This window comes from Coptis chinensis, chromosome 7 (assembly GCF_015680905.1).
Source record: "Coptis chinensis isolate HL-2020 chromosome 7, ASM1568090v1, whole genome shotgun sequence".
In the NCBI taxonomy this organism is placed as follows: domain Eukaryota; kingdom Viridiplantae; phylum Streptophyta; class Magnoliopsida; order Ranunculales; family Ranunculaceae; genus Coptis; species Coptis chinensis.
Window position 1 is genome coordinate 95,166,813 of NC_141462.1, and position 17,417 is coordinate 95,184,229.

The following is a 17,417-nucleotide window of genomic DNA, read 5'->3' on the forward strand; positions in this document are numbered from 1 at the left end:
TGACTGCAAAATATATTAGGCCCGAATATATTATCATTGCATTTATCCATTAACTAGCCATTTCGCGCGTGCATTGTTTACTTAAATGAAACTAGATTATTTGATCGACTTATAAAACATAAACAATGTTAAAGACAGTGAATTGGTTTTAGCTATAAATTCAGCATATCGAACACGTTTGAGTTTATAGGAGCTACACTTCCAAGTACCTCGGCAACCAGTTACACTTCTACTTAAATATATACACTTCTAAGTACCTCGGCAACCAACTACCAAGGAATGCAGATAATTTGAAATGCACACACCAACGTGTCTTGTGTGCCCGTGATACGATGATCTGGTAGTGGTACATGGTATCTGGAGTTCTGGATGTCGGCCATCAAACTCACATTCATAAATCATAACTGGTGAATATGAGCTGTGAATATGTGAAAACGTAAACTCACCCTTCTCTAGTTAATTTTTCTTGTGTTCACCGACTCATTTCAAGTCTGTATTCTAACTACTCACCGTCCTAGTCAATTGTAAAGGGAAGTCATGATCCTAACATCCTATTGACCACAGAATTCCAACTTTTTACAAGTCAATAACTTGTGCGTTTGACAGTTTTTGTGCCTCGGGAAATGAAGTCGCGAATTGCAAAATCCTTCTTTGGTTGCTAGGAAATAGACAACACATTTAGCAACATTGCCTTGGAAAATCGATGTAATGGCATTTTGCAATATGGGGTGAAGTTTGGGTACGAAGAAAAAGGAGCAGTTGATAAAATCTCCTTTTTATACGTGGAAGTACAAGCAAAGTCATTAAATTTCCACACTTGAAACTATTATTATACACGAATGTAAACAAGAGTGTAGGAAAAAGGATGTCCATCACAAACTAATCTTTGCTAGAAAGACCGACTAATAAAAAAGAGAGTCAATGCCTTCCTTGGATACACTGATGAGTCCAACACTGAATCCCAACAAACAAGTGTGTGTGTCTTAAGACTGCACAGAACAAAAGAGAGAGAGAGAGAAGAGAAGGTGCAACAAGAGACGAGAAGTACAAGAGAGATCTCTTGGAGTTCACTAAAACTCCTTGTTTATTCAAGTTTGAGCTGAATAAAGACTTGGGTTGATTCATTTGAGGGAAAAAGATGAGTTTTTTGGTATTTTTTTTGAGGATCTGAGAGAAACCAAGATGGGAATTTTGCAATTTGGGTTTTGGTGATGTTTTGGAGTTTGTAGGGGGTGCTGACAATGGGGGGGAATGCAGCTTTTCATACTGTTTTGAATTCTGTACAGGCTTTAGGTAGAGGGTTTGATGTGAATTTTGATACAAGGTTACTTTACTGTAAAGGGCTAGCTGGGTCTCGAATAGTCGAGGTCGATGAAGAACATACTAGAGATCTATTGCCTTGTGATGGTATTGTTGTGCCTAATGTTTCTAGAGAAATTAAGTCTTCTCGGGAAATGGTGGGGCGTGGCAGTTCAGGCATTCTCACATACCAGGAGGTACATATGATATTGTTGTTCTTGTGGTTGTTGGTCAATGCATTTCATTTCATGCACATATTTAGTGTTTAGAGCTTTGTTTTTTGCTATAGAAATCGAAGGGAAAGATATTGTACTGTTGATATTGCTAGGAATTAGTGCATTATTCGGGTTCTTTTAAGTTGTTGTTTTATATCTGTGTTCCTTACTTTAGTTAAAAACTTAGGGATGATGAGGATTGGATAGTGTCACATGGTGAGGTTCAAGAGGGATGTACTCATTCATTCATAGGGATATATGATTGCAATCAACTGAACTTGTAAATGACACTCTCTATTTATCACACGGCTATAATATGGCAAACATGGGATGCGGGGAGATAATTACATTGTTAATAGTGAAAAGGTGAATTAATTTTTTTTTTATCTCATGTTACTTGACTGGATTTTTGCTTAACAAAATCTATTTACTTGATCCAAAGCCCACAAAATTTTCTTGGCATTGTGTAGATTCATTTACTGACTGCCGATTTAAGACTACAGTGGTAGGTATCCGGTTTCACATTTAAGCATAATGCTATTCTTTTAGAACGTGTGGGATCACCAAAGCATAGTATCATCACTCTTCTTTCTATTGGTTTGAAGATCCTCTTTTGATTTCCATGGTTAGAGGGCAGTAGTTCCTTCCATAATATATATATAACCTGTTCTGTTTACCACACTTTTTATACCATGGTTTATACCACACCCCCCAACAAGATGAGTTAAGTGCTAATAATTTGTGGATATGATATACTAACCATAGATTACATCTCTACAAAAATTCATCTCATTTGGAAATCTTTAATCTAGTTAAAAATCATTGTCAACTTTGAATGTTTTTTAACGGCTCAAAATTTTCGATTTTGCAATCATCTTTTGACATAGTTAAACATTATCAAATAAGTTGAAATTTTTCAGAGGTGATCTTCATAGTTAGTTGAACACATCCACAAAAAATTAGGTTATAATTCACGTTGTAGGTAAAGTTATAGGGCATGGTATAAAAATTGTGGTAAACAGAACCTGCTCCTATATATATATATATATAAAGAAGTTAAAGGATCTTATTTTTATATTTGGGGAATGGGGAATGAACTATTAACACCATGGTGGAGTTGGTCAGAAAATGAAAATGTTAGGCTATTGAAGACGTGGGGAAGGAGGAAAGGAACAGTTCTCATCCACCTCCACAATAGAAATTAGAAATAAAGTTGGTTGAAGATGGAGGAAGTAGCTAGTATCATAGAACTAGCTTAATTTACCTAAGTGTAAATGGCATGTGTACTCGAGCTTACTCCCTTAGAAGCTTGAGTGAGCCTTATTGCTTTAGAGCATCTCTAGGTGGTGGTGGCAAATTGTCAAAATTTGTGAACAAATTTGATAAACTTTGGTTGCAAAACAATGCCAAGTCTAGGTGGTAGCAAACACAAATCTACAAATCTAGTTAAAGTGGGTCCCATTTTAGTGGGTTGTGTTTTGTTTAAGTGGGTCCCATTTTAGTTTTTTAATATTTAAAATTTCTTTTTCCTTAAAAGGTTACGGTAGTTTAAGTTGAAAAATCGAAAAAAAGGTCAAGTGAAAATTGAAGTGGCGCGCCGTATCCACAGCCTTGGAGGCAGATTTGCAAACAAGTTTGTAATTAACAGTTACTTGTGAACAAGTTTGACACCACCTAGAGGTTGTTTTTCGATTTTTTTTTGACAATTTGCTACCAAGAGCAGTTGTTTGCCACCTCCTAGAGATACTCTTAGATCTTTGGAAATTACTAGATCTCAATCAAAACAAGACTACCTTCTATAAACACCCGCTCATTGACACTCATGTCATCTGTAAACCACTCCATCTTCCTTTCATAGAACTGGCTATAACACTCTTGAAGTAAACCTTTTGTTATTTATTTCTTGATGTCTCCTCGAATTGTGGTAGAGATTCCCTAAGGAAGTGAACCTCTGAATTTCTTACAGGATATTTACTAATTATAGAAGTTTCGAGTAGCATACAACATTCCACATATTCCAGAAACTTCCTTACTTTGCTAGCGAAATGTAGTGGGATCCTCACTTGAAATCAAAGTTGTTGAGATGCTTAGTTTAGTCCCACATGAGATGTTTAAAGCCTTGCAGTATAGTTTAATGTTTATGGGCCTCTCTAATCATCACCAATTGGTTTTGAGTTGGATGTCTTGATGTTTAAGATGGCATCAGAGCAGGCTATTGTTTTTGGTCCAAAGGGCTTGCTTACTCCACGTAAGCCAATTATGTTGTCCATGTGTTAGGAAGTAATGCAACGCGTGAGAGGGCATGTGGAGATTTTTAGTTTAGTCCTACATGGGATGTGTAAAGCCCTTGTACTTCAGTTTATATGTTCTTAGGCCTGTCCACTCATCACCAATTGGTTTTCAGTTGGATACCATGATGTTTAAGATGGTATCAAAGCAGGCTATTGTGTTTCGTCCAAAGGGTGTGCTTACTCCATGTAAGCTAATTATGTTGTCCACGTGTCAGGAAGTAACGCTAAACGGGAGGGGGCATGTTGAGATGTTTAGTTTAGCCCCACGTGTGATGTTTGAAGCATTGTTGTGTAGTTTATATGTTCTTGGGCCTCTCCACTCATCACCGATTGGTTTTGGGTTGAATGCCCTGATGTTAAAGAAAAGCGAACAACATCTGTCCCTGTATTTACCCAAGTTTCAGTAGATAGTTATTATTTAGGGAAGAGTAATAAAAATTAAAATCAAGGAGACCCCACTGTCACCTTCACATTATCACTTGCAAAAAGTAATGTTGCATTGGCTGATAGAATCAGGGTGCTTGAATGTAGCGCTAGACCCTGAAGAAAATAAGTTAGTTTTGAGGCTTAGGCAGATTCTATTCATGAAGCTAATGAATTGGAAAGTGGTTATGATATTGATGAAGAGTGAAGACATCCTCATAACTTCATTATTTATGATGATCACAATACAGGAACAGTGGAGCAAAGTCCTGTTTTTAGATTGCATTTATCTCACTTTAAAATTTGTGGGCTTGGTTTAATTTGTATATAACTGTTATCACTTTTACCTTATTTTTTTTGTCTTGCCTTCTCAAATATTTCATTTTTTTAAGAAGCGTGGTAATTACACCCCACTTTATGGGATTGTCACCCCTTTGGTAAAAGGATAGAAGAAAAATGGTTATTCCACATATGTCCTTCTTCAATATGGGTTGACACCCCAACACGCACGGTAGTCCACGACAGTGAGGTGCCTTGAGTTCCCACATTCGACGGCAGTGAGATGCCGTGAGTTCTCACATTCCACGGTGTTGATGTGCCGTGAGTTTTCCCATTCCATGGGAGAGCTTTGCCGCAAAGGACTTTGTTTTTTTTTCCACCTCATATTTTGAACACCCATTTGAATCATCTAATGCTTACTAGATCTTTAGAATTTATGTTATCGAATTCACAGACACAATATAAATATATAAAATTATGTAGTTACTTGTTAGCACTTAACATGGAGTAGTTTGGATCATTACACGTTAAGCCACTTTGTGTGCCTCACCTCCTCACCTCCCCACCTTATATATATATATATATTTGTTTGAAGAGGTAAACGATCAATATAATGAAATTGGAACTGGATCCAACCCGAAGTGCTGAAAACCTAACACAAGTTGTTTTATTCAAATAGTTACTTACTGTATGTGCTTTGAAATGCTTATATTTTCACTCAAAATGCTCCCTTGGAAAATGACAACAGATGGTGGAGTATTTTAATAAGAAGGCGGATCTACCGGGAAATGTCCCTCTTGGAAGTTTTAATTCTGCATTTAGTTTCACGGGTTTGAAGAAAACTGATGCAGCTGCAACAAAAAGCCTTTCAGTGGACGGATTTTTTGTTCCACTATGCAAGGTTCAGCTCATAAAATACCCTTCTGTGTTAGAAGAAAATGTGAAGCAGGCCATTCCATCTTCATGGGATCCATCAGCATTGGCAAGGTAAATGTGCAAGTTGTTGTGACAGAATATCTTGATATAAGAGTGTTGGGCTGTCTCTGATCAAACTTTATTTTTCCAGCTTTATAGAAAATTTTGGGACACATGTTATTACGTCTGTCACTATTGGTGGTAAGGATGTAATCTATGTAAAACAGCATAACTCATCACCTTTGTCGACAATGGAGATAAAAAGCTATGTTCAAGATATTGGAGATCAGAGGTTCATAAATACAGAAAATCCTACAAGTTCAGGTCCAATGAAATTCAAGGACAAGGCTAGTGCCTCGTATATTCTTCTTCCTTGGCATGATCATTCAGCATTTGTGCAAGGATAAGGCCTTAGTGTGCTGCCCATCTTTTTTTCACTGATTTACCTTTCCTATTGGATTCCAGGCTGCAGATCCATGTTTGTTCAACAATCAAGGGATATATCCTCAACCCAATAGTGCTGCTCCTTATCTTTACGGAAAAGAAGTATGTAGCAGTAATTGAAATAGTTCATCCCAACTTATTTTTGCGTGTGATATTTGAAAATTTCTTGGCATGCATCTGCATTCTTTTTATTTTCCCCCTTTTTATCATTTCACCTCCCTGTTGCTACCATCTCCACTTCATGACACATAGTTTGTTCACAACCTCCTGATTCCAGTGAATGAACCTAGTTTGGGTGCCTCTGTTCAACAGAAGGTATTGTCCACTTTCAGGCCAGCTTTTGCATAAAACATTAGTCATACACTGACGGCTTGAACCATACTTGATACTTATTAGGATTTGGGTAACATCAAAAGATAAAATGAAGACTTGACATTTGGATTTCATTTGAGTGCAAGAGAAACTATCTAGATCTAAGAAAACATCGGATGAAGGATTAGGACCTTAAGTTGGTATGCTTTTTGGGCTTTGAGTTTGTGATCTATTAGCTTCCATCCATTGCAAATCTTTTGCATCTTCATATGAAGGTTTTCATGTTTAAATTGATCTATTAGCCAGCATGAACTTTCTTTTTTCGGTGATTGATGATACATAAAGATTAAAAGCTTGATAAGTCCTATTTGTTTGTATATTAGACAATCAGTTTGTAACATACTGTTCATTGATTGATATATTTTAGTTTGTCGTATAGCTAAACAGTACTTGGGCACATAATTATTTAAACGATATTGATGCAGGATGTTACAGTTATTTTCAGGCGGAGGGGAGGGGATGATCTGGTGCAGAGCCACATTCAGTGGGTGGAAACTATCCGAAACTCTCCAGATGTCATCGAGATGACCTTCTTCCCTATTACAGCTCTCCTAGATGGTATACCTTGCAAAGATCATCTCTCTCGTGCAATTAGTCTTTATCTTGAATGTAAGTCGTTTGCATTCTTTACGTGTGTTCGTATGTATTTACTGCTACTCTGACCTCTTATTCTATGTTCTCCAGAATTAGTCACTTATTAGCCGTCTTTGTTATTCTTTGGAATTATATGTGCAGACAAGCCTCCAATTGAAGAGTTGAGATATTTCCTAGAGTTCCAGATCCCTCAGGTATGGGCACCAGTAGTAGACAAGTTTCTTGGTCACCAGAGGAAAGAACCTGTTTGCCCTTCTTTGCAATTCAGCATAATGGGGCAAAAGCTTTATGTCAGCCAAGAGCAGGTATTATAATCACATTAGATATTTAGTCCCATAATGTTCGGTAAAACACATGATATGCACTTGCTAACATGAATGATCAATTGCAACAGATGTTTATCATAATTCGTAAGTAGTTCACCTAGGGTGGTACAATCACTGGTCTTATTCTGTACGCACATTACATGGATGTTGCTGGTGATGGAACCGTTTTACACTTATTAATTATATCTATTTAGATAGAAGTTCATGCGATACATATTACCCCACCTGTCCACTCTTCCATGTTTCTCTTAATTACTGGGACTGGGACTGGGACTTGTCCCTTTACTTGTGAATTGTGATGCATATCTCAGTAATCCTTGACTAGAGACTCCCCATTATGTGGCATATAAGAGTTGGAATCAGGAAACATCTGCATGTTTTTGTTTTGCTAGGCAAGCGGGGTTGTTATAGAGGTAACCCCTTTTCATTAATAAGAAAAGCTTGGTTACATTCTCACATATACTTTTCCTGATGCATCCTCATAAACAATTTTTTTCATATCCTCTGCAAAGGAACTAGGGATGATCTCTATAAATGAAACATTAGGTACAATGGAAGCAAGAGCATCTGGTTAACTTGCCATGGATGTCCCCCAACATACTTAATGAAAGAAACGACATTACTTGAGTCTGTCTGCACTTGTAACCTGCTTTCTTGTTGTCTCACTGAGTCACTGCCATCTGTAGCCCTTCGTGAACTCCTTGTAATTCAATTAATGCAATTGAATTATATGAAGATATTTACCTTTTGCTACTGCTATAACCACACCTTCACTATCTCTTATTACTGCTGCCGAACCCTTAGAGTCCCCATTAAGTGTTCCATCTGTATTCATAGCATATCCACCAGATTCAGGTTTCTGCCATATGCAATACTTGCTCTCAGCAAGTCTAGCTTGCACTTGAACATTCCAGCACTGCATGAACTGATCTCTATCAGGCCCAAAGTCCATATTAAGCTTCAAAGAATTCAGTTTCATCTTCACATCTTTGATTATCAAATCTGTAATTTGTGGAGCATATTTTTCCTCCTTCAGAAAAATTCTATGATTCCTCTCCTGCCACACCCAATAAATAAAAGCATTAGTAAGTAGTTTAAGGGCAACTAGCTTACGTCCTTTGGTTTTAACCTTTTCAAGTATCCACTGCACTTCTTCTTCCCAAGTTACATGCCTCAGCCTGTTATAATTTGCATGCTTACCTGTTATAATCTGCATACTTACTGCTGCTATGTGTTAAAGGCCTTTTCATCATTTTTTTATTGTTACCTACTAACCTAGATTTATTGAAACAAAAATGAAATGCAGGTATCGGTTGGACGGAAACCCGTAACAGGCTTGAGATTATACCTAGAAGGGGCAAAGCAGAACCGACTAAGTATTCAGCTTCAGCACTTGGCATGTCTTCCAAAGATTCTTCGGCCTTACTGGGATACTCATGTTGCTATAGGTGCACCAAAGTGGCAGGGATCAGAGGAGCAAGATAGCAGATGGTTTGAACCAGTTAAGTGGAAAAACTTCTCCCATGTTAGCACTGCTCCTATAGAGAATAACGAGACCTTCATTGGTGATCTATCTGGTGTATACATAGTCACTGGTGCCCAGCTTGGAGTGTGGGATTTTGGGTCAAAGAACGTTTTACACATGAAACTTCTTTATTCCAGGCTACCGGGCTGCACCATAAGAAGGTCATTTTGGGACCATACCCCAAGTTTTCATAATGGAAAGTCGAAGAAACTGGTCGTAAATGAAGGTTCGACCAACCCTGAAAACTCAAGCTCTGGTTCAAAAGACGGAGTGACCAATAAGTTGGCTAAGCTTGTGGATATGTCTGAAATGAGTAAAGGGCCGCTGGATACTCCTGGACATTGGTTGGTCACAGGTGGAAAGCTAGGAGTGGATAAAGGAAGGGTTGTTTTGAGAGTGAAATACTCGTTACTCAACTACTGACTCCCAAGAAACATTCTGGCGAAGTGTATTTCTTAGATACGTTTTTTTTTGTTCATCAGCATGTAAATTATGGCAGCTTGATGGACTGAATGAAATGTTGGTTTTGTTTCCTCATTGGTGAATTTAATATATGGTTTTGTGCTTTTAGCCAAGCAACTTGTCTTGCAAATTAATCAAGTTTGAGAAATATCTCCGAGTCCTAAAATATTGGGATTCAGGAACCCTTCTAACGGTTGCCGGGTTTTCCCCGTATGAGTTATGACCAACTGTAATTTTTCTGTGTTTGGACTTGCAACCAGCTATTTTTCTTCAATTAGAGTTCCTTTAAATTTGTGACGAGATCGAAGGCTCACAGCTTGAGTGGTTTTCCATGTCTTCTCTACGCATCCCTCCAACCCGACCCTTTCTTGAATTTGAAAGCCTCGTCAGGGAGCAATAGTGACTGTAAAACAAGACCTTTTTTTCATAAAACGATACTCCCCTACTGATGATATAAAGAAAAAGGTGTCGATACTGTAGGATTTCAAGTATCTTTTTACGCCACTTTTCTGTAAACTGTAGGATTTCGTCCCTACTGATGATTTACGCCACTTCTCAGTTTCATTGTCAATGTGCATTCCACCTGTATGAGCAGTTCATGTTAGGAGCAATTGATATTTATATGTTCGATGTTCATTGTTCATTGTTCATTAACTGTAAAATACGTCACTGTGTTGCTTGTTCATACAATAATCCCCAAATCTCCAATACTTGCTGCTTCTAATCTGGCTCTCTCAGAGCCTAACTTCGTTTCAGAAAACCAAAAAAGGTCCACCATTCAATGATTCAGCGGTCTAGCCACATTGACCGTACGTAATACTGTGGAATCTGCACTCTCCAACTACTAGACGGTGGCTGCAACCGCCACAGTTAAAGCAACATGCTCGCCCTCTCCAGCCAAATATTGTAAATGTCATCAGAGAAAAGAACAAAATGTACCTGTAACAACCACAATTATAACTAACCACAGCATTATAAGGTTTCAAGTGCAATTCATAAAAAGTGGGGCAAAAGAAGAGTTATGAAGGGAACCTGCACTTTACAATAGGGACAGCTGATAATATATGTCAAGGAGAATCTCTCTTTTAGGGTTAGTTAGGGATACCCCCTCCTCCATTACTAGTTGCACTTAGGGATACTCCTCCCATTTTCAAAAATATTAGGGATACACCCCACACCCCCAGTTCCAACGGCTACGAGATGAAGTTTTTTTTTTATGAAGCATTACCATTGGATCTTGCAACTTGGGGGGCGGGGGTGTGAAAAATGGTCATGCCAACTTTCCCACTATTGGACGGCATGTTAGAACCATCTCAGTTCTAAGTTTACTATTTCAGTCGTGTTTCGAAAACGGTCTGATATGACCAACTTTCAGAAGTGCGGACGGCCCACAGAACTAACTTCTTTTATTTTCTCTTTCTTTAGTACCCACTATATAAGGGATTATAGAGAGAAAAAACATAATTTTTTCTTTGTGAGAAATTAGAGAAAACTTAACCTAGAACAAAAAGAGGGATCTGAGAGAGAACATTCTTTGTGAGTGTAAGGGTTGATTCTTAGTGAAGAAGTGAGAGCTCCTCTTTGTAATCCTCTATCTTGTTTTACCTCGTAAATCATTGAACTCGCCAAGAGGACCTAGGCACATTACCGAACCACTATATATCTTTGTCTTGTGTGTGAGTGTTCTTTACATATTCTCTACATTGGTTTATATTTGTTTATGCTTGTGTTGTGATTTGGTTGTTACTTGAGTATTTGTTGGAACCTTGTCTTGTGTGAAAGATCACTCCTTTGGTAGTTGATGTAATTGTTGTTAGTTTCCGCGTTTGTGCACAACAGGGTCCCTAACTAACCCTCTCTTTTATTGAGGGATTTTCCTTCTTTATTTTCTTTTTTCTTTTTCTTTTTATTGTTTTTTTTCAAATAATATTCAAAGACAACGAGGGACCTAAAAGGGGGTAGACAAGGTAAAAGCGAATCTAAGAAAGAAGCAAATCCTTTGAGCTAATACCTCCTTAAAGTCACCTGCGAACTCCTTAATTACGGATATAGAAATTGTAGCAGCTTCTTCATATGGATATCTGCGGAGACACAAAACACAGTAAAGTTTAAGACAGAGTCCAAGACACCAGACATGTGGTTTTACATAAAATCCAACATCATCCTACTATGACAGCAGCAACCGCCAACCGCACTGTTGGATCCTACATTTATAGTTGCTTTTGAAGATTGATGTTGTTTGTTTTCTTTAAAGGTTCTCAAATTTCCTTTATACTAGTTAGTACTTCTTAAATATGGCACTAACACCCAATCATTAAGTTTCCACTCCGGAGACTCATTTCAAGCTGACCATGCTTACATTTGTTTTTCCCTATTTTAATAAGGTTTACCAATTTCACATACTATTAGGCTCCAAACGAAACAGGATTGTAAGTTACCAAGCACCCATTTCAGATAACTTGACCAAGCCAGAAAGATCACTCAGAGATTAATACTTACCCATAAACACCGCAGGATATAGCAGGAAAAGCAATATACTGAATACTGTTCTCTTTGGCAAGCGTTAAGCTGTTTCTGTAACCAATATGGATGAATGATTATCAGGAACAGAACAAGAATCCAGCAAGAATAAAAATCTCAGCAAAGTACCTGTATGCACTTTCTAGTAAAACTTCTGGTTTTTCATGGTCATCATAAATTGGACCAACAGTGTGAATTACTCGAGAAACAGGCAATTGAAATGCTCTGCATATGGTCACCAGGTTGAAACAGTAAGGAATTATACCTATAATTTAAGTAAAGTTGGATACTACAAGTGCATCAGAAGCACATACGGTGTAACCCTCGCTTCGCCAGTGGGACAGCGAACACCACGTCGGACCTCTGGGACTTTGTAACATGCTTCCCGAAGTTCTGGACCAGCAGCTCTATGTATAGCTAACAGACCACATACATAAATTGCAGTAAATAACTGTTTAAACAGATAATAAAGCCCAGAATGTGAACTTACCTCCATCTACACCACCACCCCCAAGCATCCGCTCATTAGCTGCATTTACCTGGGATCAAAATAAGAGACCACTACAATTAAACATATACAAATAATATTTTAGCATATAAATAAATAAATAAAGAAAGAATACTCACGATTGCGTCAGAAAGACCGTCGATGGACCATTTAGTAATATCACCCATTTGCAACTTAAGCAAACTCGACGACCCCAAAGAGAAATGACCCACTCCATACTTGTCGTCACTACTGTTAGAAACAGATGATGACTTGTTTTGTGCCATTATTATTACAGATGAAATTTGTTTTTTCAGGATGCTGAAATTAGGGTTTTTTCGATATCGGGTTTTATGAAGAAAATGTTTTGCTGCTGTTACTGTCGTCATTATTTTAGGATTACAGGAAGGTGACACGTGGATAAAAAAAATGCCTATATATTTAATAATTTTTTTTTGCTAAAATTGTATTTAATAATGGAAGTGTTCTATTACTTATTACTGAGAATGGGATATTCGTTTAAATATTTTCTCCATGCTCATTTAAACAACTCATCCTCTTTGTTTGTTGTGTTAACAGACAATCTTCTATTTGTTTTGTTGGTAGTTTGTATTAAGTTGAATTAGGAGACTAATTAATTTCTTTTTCGATGCCTAAACTCAAATTTGTAATGACATATGACCAGATTCAATTATTCAAATAATTGTTATTTTAATGAATTAGGAGGTGTAACAGGCTACCAGCTGCTATCACTCATGAGTTTCTTTCTTGTTTGTTAAATGTAATCTATTCTTTTGGCTTGCATCACGTACGAGTGTTTTTGTTTTTTGGGATATATCAATTTGGTTTTTAAGTAATTTGTGTGAAGTCTACATCGGATGGCTAATATATCTGACAGTATATTTTATGACGTACACAATTTTAAATGGTTTGTGTAAAATTGTGTTTAAGTTTGATATTTATTTAACGGTCCACAATTTTATACTTTCATGTGATAAGAAACACTGCAATTTGGACAAAATTTAACGTTTTGAGTTTTGAATGATATGAACTGTTGCAATTCATTTATATAATGTAGTTGCAATGTAAACTTCTTTTTCGATAGGAGCTGCAATGTAAACAATACGGTTTAGTAGCTCAGTTCATCTGCAGAGAGATACTGCCATATACACAAGCACATAAAAATAATAACAAAAGCAAGCACATATATTCCTTTCATTCATATATTTTGAAACTATACACAATTTCAATAAAACGGGTAACAGATTATCGTTTAAATGATATGATAATTGTACTCCATACCAACAATTTGAAGATAATAATAAACTCTAAAAACATTTCATTCTATGGCCAACAAAGACTAGCAACTGAATATCGGCAATCTTCGTATAGTGGCCTAGCGGGTGCTAATTAGCTACCTCAGCATCAGACGGAGATTAGCACTCTTTTACGAAACTATATATGCTATCTATAGATACACAAAAACTTTCAAAGGGTTTTTAAAGATGTGGCTCAATTCTTAGAACTGCCCTCCTTGGAATGTTTGTCCAAACTGCCAACCACCGGACGCCACGTTGTAGCTAGTAATGGTCCTTCCATCGCTTGTGGTCACTTGGAAAGAGAGGCTTTGGCCATTGAGGTAAGAGTTACTCTGCCAATTTTGGCCCCAATTCCTTGACATAGCTTGCCACCCTGTTTTAGACCCTTTGATGGACACAGCATGGACATCACCAGCACCAGCAACATTAGTAATCAATACCAAGTTGAAGTAAGAATGTCCATTGACAGTGAACCTTATTCCCCCTTTCTTTACACAAGGCACCCTGAAAAAGACGAAGGGATAATTAACTTTAGTATTCATTTAGAAGCTGAAACTGAAAGGTGCTTTTTGCTATCCATAAAAGCCTTGGTCATAAACTCATAACCTTCCCTAATATTAATTGGTAAATGGACCGGTGATTGCAAGGACAGGGAGTTAGGTTGCAACTTTATATTAGCGGCGTCTGTCCTCGATTAAGTTAGAACCCAACTCTTGACGTAGGTAATATGTCAAAGCTCGTAATATATATTATATACCTTTTCCATTTTTTTCTATTTATTTTTTGGCTATATGTATTTGCGGTGTCTAGCATGAATCCAAAATTACCATCGTCCAAAAAATGTGACCTATGCATGATTCTCCACACATTTTTATTTGAAAAGTGATTCAAAAAGAATTACTGAATTTTGTTTGGTTACTCAAAATTTTGTTTGACTTGATAGATTTTACGCTAGAAAAAATCGTGTGCGACATAAACAAATATAAAATCAGAAATTATCACGAGCACCCAGACACTTAAAGCCCAGAGTAGTTCCGTACCTTCTGAAGGATACGGGAACGATACCAGCTCTGTATTGCGCAATTTGCAAGAAAGCAGGCTCTGCCAAATCAAAATGTTGAAGAGGAGGATTGCACCAGCCACCATTGTCATTGGGCTGAGCAGGGTTAGGTGGGCAAAAATTTGTAGCAGTGACTGTGATGGTTCCGGGCAAGCACCATCTTGGGTCATCGTTGCATCTCATTTGATAACATGACCCACAACTTAATCCATTGTTGAACAAGGCGGTACTAAGAGCTGCAGTGTCAGTACCATACCCTTGACTGTATAAGTTACCATACCCACACGCCCCGCCTGCAATTTGAAGAACATATGTTATTAGAATTCAACACCATTCAAATAACAAAATGTCAGGTATTGGATATTAGTTGGATTTTGCAAATGATCAAACATTCCAACATAACATTATCCTTGTCTGTTAAATTACATATTTAACCTTACAACTATCTTTTCCTTCAATTTTTTAAGAACTTCTACAATATGATCACCTATCAAGAATAAGAATATGAAACATACCCATTGTGCCAGAAGCATCACCGCCACCATAAAATGTGGCATGAGCACCTTCCCAACCACCATAGTCACCATAAGCTCCATGCAAGAATATATTGAAAAGAGTGAACAAGAGAATAGGAAGGGTATTATTATACAACAAATGAATTGCCATTGCAATAGTAAGAGAGCGTGAAAAGGAGAGGGAGGACTATGTAATGCAAGTGTTGCTGCTATGATGCTTTGGAGTAGTGGTACTTGTTGTGCACTTATGGTGTATTTATAGAAGTGTGTAAAGTGTTACAATTCAAGGCAAGTTGGGGAAGTTGGAGAGGTGGCATTGTTTGCAAAAGAAAGAGACAATATAGCGGTTCTCACGCATTAGAGGATTTAGAGCCGGCCAAAGCCAGAAAACGGTTTCAAGTAAGTAATTGCTCAACACAAGTGCACACATGCATTTGTTCCAGTTGGGATACCAACCGCTAAGCCTTATGGCCTACCCGCACATGCATTTCTTAACCGCTTTCTCGCTCCTATTTTCTAAAAAAAAATTATTTCAATTTAAAAAGCGTTTTTATTTTTGGGTAAATTATCGATACCCTCAGATTCAAAGATCTCTCTCCCACATTCAAACATCATTAGCATACCGCGATATCCCCCACATTTTCAAATCGTTAAAAAAAAAATGGAACCATATAATAAATCGTAGAGGTTACCAAAATACCCCTCCTAAACTTTGTTTACTGATCTCGACCTTTTTTACCATCTCTCTCCCAAAGTAGAACTAGAGTGTGTCAATATATAGTCTATAAGTTCGATTTAATCTAAATTCCATTAACTCATTTTGTGCAAAGTGTGTCATCGTTTTGTTTGTAGAAGTTTAGTTATTAGAGTCTTGTTCTTAAATCAAGAATCGCCACCACTCATTAGGTTCTCTATTCAAATTTCCATCATTTCAAACCCGGATTTCACACTGGATTTCACCGGTATTTGAGAATTAGGAAGACACAACTAAGATAGCTCATAGTGTACAGGGCGCGTAGCGAGTATATTATTGGAGCAATAATTAGTGCAAGGCAATAGCCAAATTTGTGAGTGCATTATAATAGTGTAATAACATAAATTTGTGAGTGTCAAAAGTGTGTGCGTGAGAGAGAAAGATTGGTGTTTGTGTGAGGCTCATGACATTGTAAACAACTCTTTGTTTATAGTGGATTTGGGTGTGTTTGTGGATGTAGGCAATTGCCAAACCACGTAAATTTCTTGTGTTCGTTTATTCTTTGTTCTTTTATTATTGCTTTAGTAGTTGTATTGGTGTTCTTGTTGTGTCATTAATTTCAAGATCTTGAAGATAATTGTAGTTAGTCGAGATTACTGTGATCTCTATTTCCTAATACTAACAAATTGCCGCCAGAAGACCGAATCAAAACCTCCAACAAATAGTTTAATACTTCAATCACTAAACAAGAAACTATTTTAAGAAGAACGATTATTAAATGAGTTCATAGTATATCAACTCTAAATATAACTGGAGTTGGTTTTTGAATGAGTTTGAATTTGGTGTTTGATTATGGTTTTAATTTGCATCCATCTTTGCATATGGTTAATGAATTTTGATAGCTATTATTATTGATGGTAATTTTTGCTGGTGGTGGTGAAGGAAGAGGAGATTGCAAATTGTGAGGGTATTAGTAGTGACACGTGTCCTTATATGTTTGTCTCTTATACATTGTTTTATTCATAGTACAAAATATCAGGATATAGTAAAATATCAATTTCTGATTTATGGATATGTATCGTGGATATATCATTCTATTTGGGGATAGTTGACATTGTTTCATATGCAAATATCGTAGATATATCTAAAATATCGATAAATATCGTAGATATTGTCAATATTTTTTGATATATTATGATATATAATTTATATTTATTTAAAATATAATGATAAATATTAAATAAAATTGTTATATACACAAAATATCTCTAAATATTGCAATATATATTAAAATATCGATAATATCGACCTCTAAATATCGTAATATATCTTAAAATATCGTAAATATCGTTGATATTTACAGTTCTATATATCTCTAAGCATATCGCAATATTTACATATTTTTTACCGAAATCTCGATATTTATCGCGATATATTGTGATATTTTGTACTATGGTCTTATTAACCATACCATCAAAGGCGGGAGAGAGGAACAACAACAACAACATCATCAACTAACATCTTATATTATACTAGGGTTTGCCCGTGCCGTACGGTACTGAACAACTCGTCGCGCCTTCGATGCCAGAAAACCCAATCAAAACCAGCCCAATTTTCTATTATCCATAAGTTCACTATATCAAATTTGGAGGCCCAACAGTATATGGGCTAGCCCAA

General features: G+C 36.9%; 3 protein-coding genes across 3 annotated transcripts; 1 reads left to right on the top strand and 2 right to left on the bottom strand.

Annotated features, from left to right (window-relative positions):
• Positions 1 to 819: 819 nt before the first annotated feature.
• Positions 820 to 9,258, top strand: LOC147490201 (MACPF domain-containing protein CAD1-like). The gene is made up of 7 exons (XM_086571384.1): positions 820 to 1,496; positions 5,256 to 5,494; positions 5,574 to 5,769; positions 5,888 to 5,968; positions 6,664 to 6,847; positions 6,974 to 7,137; positions 8,465 to 9,258. Exons 1-7 carry the CDS (start codon positions 1,242 to 1,244, stop codon positions 9,104 to 9,106), a joined length of 1,761 nt encoding a protein of 586 aa, XP_086427510.1. The 5' UTR covers positions 820 to 1,241; the 3' UTR covers positions 9,107 to 9,258.
• A 488-nt stretch (positions 9,259 to 9,746) lies between these two features.
• On the bottom strand, positions 9,747 to 13,115 carry LOC147490202 (appr-1-p processing enzyme family protein). Its single transcript, XM_086571390.1, has 8 exons — positions 12,784 to 13,115; positions 12,293 to 12,739; positions 12,156 to 12,204; positions 11,980 to 12,082; positions 11,795 to 11,890; positions 11,645 to 11,719; positions 11,157 to 11,226; positions 9,747 to 10,084 (listed from the first exon to the last, which is right to left on the bottom strand). The coding sequence occupies exons 2-8, from the start codon at positions 12,539 to 12,541 to the stop codon at positions 10,016 to 10,018; spliced, it is 711 nt and encodes a 236-aa protein (XP_086427516.1). The 5' UTR covers positions 12,542 to 12,739; positions 12,784 to 13,115; the 3' UTR covers positions 9,747 to 10,015.
• Positions 13,116 to 13,337: 222 nt separating this feature from the next.
• LOC147490203 (expansin-A8-like) lies at positions 13,338 to 15,347 on the bottom strand. Its single transcript, XM_086572896.1, has 3 exons — positions 15,047 to 15,347; positions 14,512 to 14,824; positions 13,338 to 13,975 (listed from the first exon to the last, which is right to left on the bottom strand). The coding sequence occupies exons 1-3, from the start codon at positions 15,195 to 15,197 to the stop codon at positions 13,672 to 13,674; spliced, it is 768 nt and encodes a 255-aa protein (XP_086429022.1). The 5' UTR covers positions 15,198 to 15,347; the 3' UTR covers positions 13,338 to 13,671.
• Positions 15,348 to 17,417: the final 2,070 nt, after the last annotated feature.